The sequence below is a fragment of the Pseudorasbora parva genome, chromosome 21 (assembly GCF_024679245.1).
Source record: "Pseudorasbora parva isolate DD20220531a chromosome 21, ASM2467924v1, whole genome shotgun sequence".
In the NCBI taxonomy this organism is placed as follows: domain Eukaryota; kingdom Metazoa; phylum Chordata; class Actinopteri; order Cypriniformes; family Gobionidae; genus Pseudorasbora; species Pseudorasbora parva.
Window position 1 is genome coordinate 29,872,576 of NC_090192.1, and position 12,979 is coordinate 29,885,554.

General features: G+C 36.9%; 1 protein-coding gene across 5 annotated transcripts in view; it reads left to right on the plus strand.

The window, feature by feature from the left end:
* The window catches only part of ankfn1a (ankyrin repeat and fibronectin type III domain containing 1a), a 97,599-nt gene that overhangs the window by 70,365 nt on the left and 14,255 nt on the right, over positions 1-12,979 (plus strand). For all 5 annotated transcript variants that reach the window (XM_067430135.1, XM_067430134.1, XM_067430136.1 and 2 more), the window contains 8 exons: positions 898-995; positions 2,292-2,382; positions 3,122-3,229; positions 9,681-9,780; positions 10,684-10,816; positions 11,636-11,752; positions 12,150-12,365; positions 12,481-12,647. In XM_067430135.1, the coding sequence (XP_067286236.1) occupies positions 898-995; positions 2,292-2,382; positions 3,122-3,229; positions 9,681-9,780; positions 10,684-10,816; positions 11,636-11,752; positions 12,150-12,365; positions 12,481-12,647 (1,030 nt within the window). The remainder of the gene's footprint in view (positions 1-897; positions 996-2,291; positions 2,383-3,121; positions 3,230-9,680; positions 9,781-10,683; positions 10,817-11,635; positions 11,753-12,149; positions 12,366-12,480; positions 12,648-12,979) is intronic.

Below are 12,979 nucleotides of genomic sequence, written 5' to 3' on the forward strand. Positions count from 1 at the left end.
TCTAAACAACAAAAAACTATTTAGTATGGGGAACACATATTCACTATTAACTACAAATTTTACCTCAATAAACTCCTAATTTACTGCTTAGTAAATAGTTAGTAAGGTTAGTATAGTAAGTTTAGCTATTGGGTAGAAATAAGGGATGTAGAATATGGTCATGCAGAATAAGGCATCAATATGTGTTTTATAAGTATTGCATGCTAATAAGCAAACAATTAATAGCAAGAAATCAACCCTAAAATATATTTTGACTAAAATACACACTATAATTACACATCTCCAAGACCAAATTAAATTAAACTAAATGAAATTACAAAAGATTACATTGAAATGACATTAAATTACATTAAAGTTCTTGGTACAGTGTCTGTTTTTGTTTGTTTAAACACAGGGTTTGTTCGCAGTCTTCATTTAACATTCCACATAACAGTATCTACACTGTATAAAAGGGGTTGAGAAGGGATGTTTTATTACTTTTATGAATAATTACACATAATCATTTTCAACAGCTAATACAACAGGTGACAAACCTGCTTTAAATGAGGGGTTCAGTCATATTTAGGGATTTGAATATTATAGAGACTTGGAGATGGGATCTTTTAAACATAGACACATGGATAAGTGAGCAACCACTTGTACCCTCTTAACAACCACCCAGGAGTGCCCTAGCCACCACCTAGAGCACCTCTGCATGGACAAATACCACTCACATTGTCAGATATAAATAGTAGTACATGAAGTATCTTTAACTGTATTAGATAAATATTTAATTTATTCTGTAACCTCATCATTGTCCTGTTTTGGTCTGTCCTATTTGGTTTCATTAGATTCCACTCATCTATTGATGTTTTTTGTCATTTAATTGTTTATTATTTGTGATGACGTGCATTGCAGTGGAATGGAGCTGTCTGAAGGACTTCTCTTTGTTAGCCGGAGAGCTGATCCTTGAGAATCTGCAGTCTCTGAAATGCACAATAACTGGTCTCACCACGGTAAGCTGAAATCACTGTGCAACCTTTACTGTGAACCGGAGGTAGATGTGCTGAGTCACATTCAGTTGTGTGAACTTGAAATGTTTTCTCAGAACATCACATTGTTTAATCTAACATGCACTTGCTTTCACAAACACAAAGAATATTTTCTGTTCATTTATTGAAATGAAAAGAAAACTTGTCTAAAAGGAATTTTTTTAGGGGGAAAAAAAAGCACCTTTTCGGTTTAGTAAATAATTAGTTAATGCACTATTTAATTTGAAATGATCTTTTTATATTCTTTATATTTTTTATGTATGTATCATGTACTTTCTTTTAGATAAATATGACTTAACAGTATTTATTAAAACAAAAAAATTATATTATAAATAGTGGCAAAAGTAATATATCTGTCCAGGAAAAATATACGTACATCTTCACCTTTTATTCAATTAATATACCGTATATAAAATATATATATATATATATATATATATATATATATATATATATATATATATATATATATATATATATATATATATATATATATATATATATATATTGTAAGCATATTGCGTAGTTTTGCTTGGAGTTAAAAAATATTATATTATTATATTATATTAAAAAAAACTGTAATTGTAGTATTTTTGTTAGGTAAATACCATAATCAAGTTTAACGTTTTGCTCTACCGTCATATTTAAAATGTTTGTATAATTTTTGATGGTTTACTCGAACACAGTGTCATTAAAAACAAATTTCCCTCCAGACATCATGTTTGGCCACTACTCTACTCTACATGTAAATGTAAATACATTAAATAATTTGAAATAATAGTTATTTATAAGACTAACCTGCATCGTTCGAAAACTATTTAAAAAGGGACGAGAATCTTTACTTACAATTTTGGAAAAATATAAATATAAGTAGTTTTATTGTATAAATGGTACGTAGTATTTTCGTAATAGAAGTTCAGATACCTGAAGTGTAGAATATGGGACATAACCAGTCAATGGTCATAGCTTTCCTTATGCAATGGAAGGAGAGGCACTTTTAGACTTTGATGCTGGATGACAAACTACTTCTTCAATTCATACGCTATACAGTAGATTACGTAGTGCATAATGTGCAGTGCGTCTTTTGTGAAACGACTTGAGACTGGACTTGGATTAGGAATCTGAGACTTGTGAGCATGTCTGCTGTGAATTATGAGTTATGTCCACAGAACTCCCCTGGTAGCACAGCTTGTTGATATTGTGTGGTGAAACCTGTCCTGGGAAACATGATTTTTAAGATATTTTTCTTGTTTGTTACAGGGTAGACAGTACTATGTTCAAGTCTCCGCCTGCAATATGAAGGGCTGGGGTCCGGCACAACTCTCTCAACCTCCCTCTGCTGTTCCTTCCAGTAAGTTCTGCAAAGCAGTCACATTTGTGCAAAAAAGAGAGTTTCTAAAAAGAACTGATATATAAATAATAATAATTCATACTATAGATCCAAACATCGTTGCCTGAAATGTACTCGAAACCTTGTGCTCTGCGTCAGCTGTGTTTTGTGCTTTTAGTTCACATATCATGTCGTCAAAAAGAGAGAAACAGGAGAACATCCTTGGATGTAAGACTGCGCTATTATTTAACATCACGATTTCCACTCTCCCTTCCTCCTTTAATACTCTGAATCTGGCCTTGAGTTTCCTCTTTCAAATCAGTGCTGCAAAGAAAAAACTACCTGTGTCATCAGGAGTCACAAGCTTTGCTTCAGTAACAAATCCAGCATTATTCCTAATACAGATGCAGAAAAATGAAATAAAAAAAATATTTGAAGGCGAATTTACCATTATTCTGTACTTACCATGTAGAATGCCTTAGTTTTTACCCTCTTTAATACATTGCACACACTCTCGTCCATGTGTCGCTATTCCGTAAGTGCCGTCAACAACATTTCACCAAAGTTGTGGATGATTTTAGTCGAATTTAGTTCTAGACTGTAGGCTTTAGTTCTAGAGTACTGTTCTGTAGACTACCATTATTAGACAAGCTTTTACTCTTATTTTAATGACTGAATTAAATTAAATGTCATTTTCTTTTATATCTAGAGCATATCACAGTGCTAAAATTGAGTTTTGTGTGATGTCTCTCCATGTTAGACTGGAAAGACTGCGATGGCAGAGAGAGCAGGAGGAGAGGTCACATTGAGGCCATGGAGAGACTGTTACAGCAGGTTCGAGCCACACACCAGCACTACTGCTGTGGAGGTACACACACACATTGTTTTTTATATTTTATGGGGACATTCCATAGACATATTGAATACTGTTCAAACTGTATGTCCCATCTACTACCCCTACTCCTACCCCTAAACATACTTATCACAGAAAACGTTCAGCATTTTTAGCTTTTGAAAATAAATCATTTGAATGATTTATGAGCTGTTTTCCTCATGGAGACCAAAAAAAACAAGGACAAGGATTTCGGATGTTGCTCTCTTTCTGTGGACATTTTGTCCCCATAGTATAGGTATTCCTGGATTCCTGGAAGGTGAAGAATGAAAAAGATACTGCTGAAAATTTTGCTTTGCTATTACAATAATACATTACATTTTTAAATATTCAAATAAAAAAACAGTTAATCAGATTTTTAGTATTTCACAATATTACCAGTTTCACTGTAATTTAAAAAAATAAAATGCAAACCTGGTGAGCATTAGAGTGTTCTTAAAAAAACAACCCCAATTAATTGCATGGTATTTTTTTAAAAACATTTTTCCGTTTTATGAGTTTGGATTGATAGAAAAAAATACAATCGGAATCTTGGAATCCCCTTGTTTTAATGTCACATAATTATTATGCCTGATATTAAACTTGTCCTCTTGCTTTCCGAACAATATAAACACTGTAGTGAGTTAGTTGCCACAGTAGCGTAGGTGTATTTAATCAAAATGTCTATAATATCTCCGCTTGCCGTGGTACTTTTCATAAATTGACATTCTGCTTGCATGCCTTTTGGCCTTGTATAAAACCCACACTTTAATTAACTAACTATTAGAAATGTCAAAATGTATATATTAATTAGATTGAAGTTATGTGTGTAAATATATTATTGACTTGGTGTGTGTGCATATATGTAATATACAGTAAATATCCATTAAAATTGCCTGCATAATTCCTGAATCAGAACAGAATGTTCTGATGGAACCAGATGACTTCATCCTCATGATCTCTGTTTTTTGCTCTGCTGGTGCTCTTTTATTTGCTGTCTTTATTGTTTTTGTTTTCCGATGTCTGTCTCTCATAATGCTCTCGCTTATTCTCATCGTATTTTTCTCTCTCCCTTCCACCCATCTGCCCACTCACCAGAAATCCCTCCTTCCCATCATCCTCTCGTCTTCTAAGTCCGCACTTCTTCCAGTAGATTAACTCTGTATTAAAGTGACGAAATGAAGCATGGTCAAAGTGTTTTGACTCAAGTATGGCCATCAAGAGCAGTATGAATACGCTCTCTCAGCATTCCTGCCACCCGCCCTCCTACGCCTCTTCACATGAGGAGCAAGGCAGTCGTGGAGTACGTGTAAATAAATAATGTTTTAATACATTTATCCATTTTAGATTTTAAAATCTATGTGTCAAACATGTCGTCCATATAGTGCAGCACTGTAAATCACAGGGCTCAAGCCCAGACACCTTTAAAACGAGACAGGTTGGACATAGCGCGAAGAGTAGACGGTCTGCTTTGGCCTCAGGCCCACTTTCTATCCCAGAGGCCGGCTGCTGAGGTATAGAAGAACGCTGTTCCTGGTGCTGACAGCATTGCGCTGCTCACAAACAGCAACTTCATTAGGCAGCTATGCAGTTGGCCACAAGCAAGAGGGGGGGTGAGCAAAAAAAAAAAACAGCATCACTCATCTGTTTAGAAGTCAACACTAATGATGTCAGAGCGATGGCTGCCAGCGTTGCAAATGAATTTATACAGGGGAATTGATTCTATTAGAAAAGACACTGTATGAGAGTTTTTATTGATGTGAAAAGCACAAAAACTGCACAAAAAAGATGCTTTAACACAAAAAAAGAAATTCTACACACAAACTATGCACAAATAACTCATCTGTCTCTGCCTGTTTTTGTTGGTTTTTTGTTTGTTTTGTTACATATCCTTAAAACTTATGACTAATTAATTATTTTGTTTACAAGAGTATTTGGGAATTTATCATTTAATGTCCAATGTTTTACAAATTCCACAATTAATCTCTTCTAAGCTCATCCATATTTGATATGTAAATACATGCAGAGTGGGATTGATCCTATGAGTTTTCAGTGCATAGTGATAATTAGACTCTTTATTAGAGAATTAATTTTGAATAGTTAACTCCAGTTAAAATAGTCCAATTAAAAATATCTTGTTTGTTTTTCTTACACCACTGGCAAGTAAAATGTTTAACCATACATCTTGTAATATATTTTATATACAAGAAAGATACACTAATTTCTGAAAACATTCTTTTGTGTCTTATGCAGGTTCTTTTATTCAAACCAGCTTAGTTAAAGGTAGAGTAGGCAATTTCGGTGAGGCTAGCAATAGTTGTTTCACTTTATTTTAAAGGTGCAGTGTGTAGTATTTATGAGGATCTATTAAAAAGCAATGCAATATAATATGCATAACTCTGTTTTCGGTGGTGTATAAAGACCTTACATAATGAACACCACAAGTCCCCTTACAGTGAAGTCGCCATTTTGCAGCTTCATATTTCTACAGTAGCCCTAAATAGACAAACTGCTCTACAGAGAGCTATCTATTATCTGTTGTCTCAGATGACATCTTTGTCCTGTGTCGGCCACCGTATAGCTTCTCTATGTGCTTCAATAGGGAGGGGGGATCGGAGAGCCGTGGGCCGTTGCAGTTCGCCACCTTACTGCTAGATGCTATTAAAATTTACACAGTGCACGTTTAATATGTTCCTGTCACAGTATAATTATACATTTAAATACTGAGTAATAATAATTAACTACATGTACTTACCTTAGGGTTAGGGTAGGTTTAGGGTTTGGTTTAGGGTTAGTTGCGTGTAATTATGCATAATTTATTGTTATCACTTCAGTAAATACATGTAACGTGTAACAAGGACATATTAAAATATGTATTACTCCAATAGCAAGCAAGCTTTGACATCATAAGATCCCACCCTTCCTTCAGAGCGCTTTCCGAAGCCATGCCCCCTTCAAAACATGTGCACAGCCAGAGCAGAGTTTGCAAAGTGTCACGAGAGACGTTAATAACGTGTTAATAACACATTAATGCAATATTCATTTTAACGGCACTCATTTTATTAACACACGCATTTTCAGTTTGATTCGTGGTGTAGCCCGTAGTTGAAGTAATTGAGATCAGCCATAGACGTAAAGGATGCAGCAGCAAACATTAATAGGGAAAGGGTAGTAATAGGGTACTAATTTGTCCAACTAGTCTTGCTTTTCTAATTCAAATTGAACCGATCTACCATTTTATGTAACTGATTTTAAAAAGTAAGGACGAGTCTTAAAGAAATAAATTAGATGACTTACTTTTAAGACTAGTCTAAGTGGTTTATGCAACCGGCCCCAGGTCGAAAGAAAAGTGCGTTTTTCACTAAGCACATTCTCTGCACTCCAAGCGCGATGCACTGAAACTCACTCTCCCTCATATCCAAGGTAAATCATTAACACCATCACCACTTACAGTACACGTGTTTTACTGAAAAAAATACATTACAATTGGCTAAAACGAATACGCAGGTTACTTTTCTGAACAAGAGCGCTCCCAAGTATGTGTTTCTCACACTGTCCATTTGAATTGCGGCACAATTCGGTGCACACACACACAAAATACCGGCAGTTTAATAGGGAACGCGCATCTCTTAAAGAGGCCACACTATATTCCTACTCGTGGAATATGGACCTCCTCTAGGGATGGTGTGGTACTGGTGCGCTCCCAGGTCCGCATGACAGCTTTTCACATTGCAATTTTTCATACAAACTGTACCCTGTTCTGAATTAAACTGCCAGTGTAAAAACTCCTTTTATTTATATTCTTAAAATTAGAGAAATCCCTGCTTATTCAGCATTTTTTCAGCTTAGGCTTAAGAGACATGAACTAATTCTTTGAAAAACATGTCTAGTCTTCATGCTCTGAGTATGGTTTCACTAATAATAAACCTACATTTGCATAAAGCATGCCTATTTGTCCATGCCCATGTTGATTAAAAAAAATTGAAACATTAATTTAAGGTACATTTTAGAACTGATAAAAATGTGTGATTAAATTGCGATTAATCACGAGTTAACTCATGGCGATAATCGATTAATCACGGTTAAATATTTTAAACGATTGAAAGCCCTAATTTAGACCTATTATATAATTGATTTGCTATCAGGATGTGAAGAGAGTTTTAACCAGTATAACAAAAAGTGTTTATGAAAAACATTGCCTGCCCTACCTTTAGATGAGGAATGTAACAAATCACCGTAACAGCCAACAAGTTGAAACAATGCCGAGTTTAAAATGTAAGCTAGAGTTAATGCACAAGCTAGGGCAGAAATTAAATAATGAGAGAGAGAGAGAGAGAGAGAGAGAGAGAGAGAGAGAGAGAGAGAGAGAGAGAGAGAGAGAGAGAGAGAGAGAGAGAGAGAGAGAGAGAGAGAGAGCATTTATAGATATTTACTGGAGAACAAGACAAAAATACAAAAACATTTTTTATTTTTTTTTGCACAGTATGTGTGTACATTATATGTCCCAATAAGCACACATGCTGGCAGAGTCTATGTATTTATCCAGGTTATTTTTAGAGCAACGGTGTTCGAAAATAAATCTGCAAAATTAATCAGCACCGGTACAATGACACTACTATAAAAACCGCTTCGAAAAAAAAATGCAGCTCGTTTAAGCAGAGGTTATCTTAATTTATGATGTGTATATGTGGAGCTGAGAGGTTGCTCTCAAGCCGAGGGGTGTGTGTGTGTGCGTTGTGCACACAGCTCCCAGTGTTCCTGCATGAGACACAGCAACACCCACACGCACAACGCGATTGCTCACACGCAAACCTCCGCACTCTGTCCCGGCTATGTAAGCGCTTTCTGTCAGCGAAAGCTTGGAAAGTCTGGCCACGAACGTTATGGATGATCCCGCTCGCTCTCGTATGTTGAAAAGGGTCCGTTGACCCCCGCTAAATTAGTTAGAAAATGAAGAATGCTACCAGCGCTCGCCGCCTCTCCAACTCTCGCTCACTTCATTTCATGGTTGCACTCACTGTGCGGTAGTCAGATGGATTGCCAAGTCATTAATCAAAGGTGATCCGTTTTTTTTTTTTTTTTTTTTTGCTTTCATAAATGAAAAGGCATTTCTTTATTTATTTAGTGTGACAGTTTGGCGGCACAGGAGGCCAATGCACTCATGTCTTATAATCTGCTTGTCAAAGCCAGTTAACCTTCTGAGGGAGAAATAAATACGAATTCTGTGCTTAACTTATCAACACGTGCTACTGCAGCGCTGGTTCTATTTGCAATTTTGCAGAGACTGGAAACTACTGCTGAACTTAACATAAAAAATGTTAAGACGGATATAATGTGCTTTCAAAGTGGATAATTATGTTCTCACTCCAACTTGTTGTGATACAAAAGTTGTGGTTGACATCCAAACCTTGTAGTCTGCTGTTGATATTCCAGTGAATGTAATCAAATTTGACTCTTTTTCAGTAGGGACGTAATTGTCCTGAGATTCCAGTAAGACACGTTGTGGTTGTGAGGTTACGTTATGTAGATATCTTGCCAAGCAGGAAACAATCAGTGTGCATTTAATCACGTACTGTTAACAGTCGCCACTGGAGGGTCAAAGGGGCCAAGGGTTAATCTTCTTATGGGACTTGTAAGACACATTATTCCTTGAGGGTTTTGATAGTGATTTTCAAGCGGAAAAAATCTGCCTTGCTACCTCCCTTTCATGCCCCTCTGATGGAGACACAGAGACTAGGGCTAGCGTGATTGCTCTCACAGTGACTCGCTCGCTTTGACGGCCACTTTCACGTTGTAAACAGCTTCTCAGCCAAACGGATTGTTCCGTCTACCCTGCTGTTTACACGGGGGGCAATTACGTGACGCTTAATTTCATGAAAACAGGGACGTCTGAAGATTGGCATCGCTGAAATGTGGGCCGATATGGCTGCGCTTGAAGCGGGAGATACGCAGCTAAAATGTTCCAGATAACATGTTTGTCGGTGGCCTGACTCCCCCACTCCCCCTCTCACACCCCTGAGGCCCTTACACGCTGTCTGTCTTTAAAGTTCCCTAAGTTTATTCCAGCATGTTTTTCATTTTGCTCTTCACAATGTTTGATATTTTTGTGTCTTGTTGAAACCCCAAAGGCTTCGAGTATTTTAAAACAGTTCTGAAATGTACATTTCCAAAAGGATGACCAAAACGACATAATCCAGTGATAAACTGTAGGATGAATTTTCTAAACAACTAATCAATCTTAAGGAAGCCAGAATGAATCCATGAGCCCACACGCTTTCAACAGGGTAACTTGCACACAAACAGGATGATTATTCACAGTTTTTCCATTGTATGTCTCTCAAACTATCTTCAGTCTCACATGTTAATCTACCAAGTCTGGGTATTTTGTTGTTTTCACCTGTTTGTTTATCTCTACTTATCATTTTTTAAACTTTTTTCCCCTCTCCAGACACATCAAAGTTGCAGAATCCAAGTCGAAAACAGTCAGTGTCCCGGAGCCTGAAACACCTTTTTCACTCCTCTACTAAATTTGTCAAGAGTCTCAAAAGGTGGTATGAAAATATTGCAGAAAATAGCTGGCACTATCCACAAATAGGCTACGCATTGGTGTCACGTTATTTTTATTAAAGCATTAGAGACATAAATGGTTACCGTTGTATTTATGTGTTTTTAGATATGTGCATGACAGTAGTTTGTTTTGCACATATCAAGGGCCAGATTTACTAAGAAGGGCAAACCCTCTTTTGGCATTAAAAACTATATTGGGGCCATAATTTACCACCCCAAAATTTGTTTAGTAGATCACGTGCAGTAGATCATGTGTTAATTTGTGCGTTGTCAGTAGATCATGTGCAGAACTTTTCACTCCCATCTGCGCTTTTTTGGAATTACGCTCTCATGGTAATTTGCCATGTAGTAAATCTGGCCCCAAATGTTATAAAATGGTGTATTTTTTTTACCTCAGTACCTCAGAGGGCTTCTCAACTGAATCAAACCATTAAAATCATGAAATTGCATCATTTTATAATAATCTTTTGATTGTTTAATTAACTGTTTATAATGCATAATTATATTTGTTTATAATTAACTGTGATATTAAATTAACTGTCAAATCATTTTTAATTGGTAACTTAAGCAAACCGATATAATGATAGTATTGTATTGCTTTATTGTAGTGCTCATTTGTATGTGGCTTTGGATAATGGTGTCTGCTAAATGGAATATTTGGTTTGCCCCCGACAACGTTGACAATCAATATTATCTAAACATTTAAAATCGCACTGATGTTAAGAATCACTGACTATTTGCTGCAATAAAAAAAAGCACTTTTTTGAGTTTTTGTACTCTATTCTTGGAAAGTGCCAGGAATTATAGAATTCACATATAGCTGAAAATGCTGAATTCTTCATGTTCTGAATAGGTTCTCTTGGCTGTTTTTTTTCTTTCTCCAGGGGAGTTTATATAGCATCAGTATTTTACCATAAGGACAGTCTGCTAGTGACTAATGAGGATCAGATCCCCATAGTGGAGGTGGACGACTCATACAGCAGCTCCCTCATGCAGGACTTTCTGTGGTTCACCAAGGTATGTAAAAACATACAGTCAACCGCGACATTAAGCAGCAGAGAGGTCAGCACGGAGATACTGCACTAAAGCAACGTGCTTTTTATTAATGCTGAACTGAAACATACATTTTCTATGTTTTTGTAACACATCTCCTTGACAAGGGTCAATATTTTTGTTGGTTTCTTCCAAATGCAGCCTGCGGTCAGCTTAGCGTCCTAAATATATTCTGTCAAAGTGAACAGTCACCGCACTTTTGACGTTAGACCGCGCGTTTGTAATTAGCCCATCATTACAAGGCTAAAGTGGTGTGATGCAAGAAGCAGAGACAGTGTTAGCAGAATATAGCTCTTTGTTTGATGGCCAAATACTTCTAGATTTTATGGTGAGATTGGAGGTAAAGTTATACTCATGGAACGAGCCTCGCAGCATTTCAAGCGCTCATGTCCACATCCAAATGTTTATTTTACAACTTGTCTCCTAATATGCAGCTAGAAAATGAAAGTTTGTCAAGGCACATTTTGATGTTGGCTTGATAAACCTTGTCTTGAAGTTGAAAATAGTTTGAAGGTTAAACGGTCACATAAACAGGCTGGCACATAGATGGTCTCTTCTGTAAGAGACTTTTCTGTTGTAAGCACCTTATTCTGGAGTGCATATTGTCTGTTGCGCTTTTTGTTTCCGCATGGTAAAATAAGTAGTCAACTGAGACGCCTATAACTAGCCCAGTAGAGATTGTTTCATCACTGAAAACAAAGATGCACAGATTTTGAATGATGTCAAGGAATTAAGGAAATTGCTTCCTCCAACTTCACAAGTGTGCGTGTGTTTATTTTGCAGCTGTCCTGTATGTGGGAGGACGTCCGGTGGCTGAGACAGAGCCTGGCAGTCTCCACCTCTTCCTCTTCCACTCTGCAGTCCAGACAGAAGATGCTGGCGGCCGCGGGCCAACTGCAGGTTTGCCAGCCCGTGATGAGCCTTACTAACAATTTATTAGTATAATGGGATTGAAATTGAAATTGAGTGGGATAATCCCTTATGAGGGATTCTGAGCAGAGTGTGTGTCTGTGTTTGCGTTTGAGCATATTTTATATTGCATAATAATTATTCTGGCAAATGTGCTCTACGTAACCTATTATTTATCAGACATTTTTTTATTTATTTTTTTATTTTTAATTTTTTAGAGAATTACACATTGAGAGAACATTCATACATTCTTAGTGCTTGGTCCTTTTGTCAGGAATTTTACTTTTTTACTGTCATAAATCAAAAACATAATGACATATAAAGAGGGTAGACATACAGGCAGAGAACAAACGTCCTTTTCACAGCTTGTTTAATCCTTGTCTATTAGAATCTTCTGGGCACTCACAACTTGGGCCGAGTCCACTATGAGCCCATTAAAGATCGTCATGGGAATGTGCTGCTTGTTACAGTAAGAGAGATGGACAGCTTCTATTCCTTTTTCAATGGGAAGTGGATGCAGGTATCCAAACTGCAGAGTCAGAGGAAGTCTCTGTCTACTCCCGAGGAACCATATGCCCTGGACATCCTCCTCATAACCATACAGGTGAACACAGCTCTGTCTTGCCCTACAGACATTTAAAGATACCTTAAATCGTGTACTATTGATTTTTTTTTTCTTCAGAGAAGGAATCTAATTTAAAATGGTATTTTGATTATAGGACATTCTGGCCTATCAGAGACGGAGTCAGCACCGGCTGTCCTCTGGGCTTTATCTGGGTTACCTAAAGCTCAGCAGCTCTGTGGATCAGATCAAAGTTCTGGTTCCTCAACGTATGCCCAACATGCTCTGTCACACCAAGATACGAGACAACTGGAATGTTTCAAGGTTAGCTTAGAGTGTTCTCAACATGTTATTGACTTACACTTACAACTATTTTCTTATTGCGTTTTTCTCTGTAAAAAGAGGTGTCAAACTCATTTTTGGTCATGGACTTAATAGTGTACTTATTTAGAGTGCGTATACATTTCTGATGTTGTTGTTATAGGGGCAAAAAACTTCCATATTCTGTAAAACAGGTTCCACCACTTCCGGTTCAAGTCTTTTGTACGTGCTTCATTAAAGGGTTAGTTCACCCAAAAAGGAAAATTCTGTCATTAATGACTCACCCTAATGTCGTTCCACACCCCTAAGACCTCCGTTCATCTTCAGAACACTGT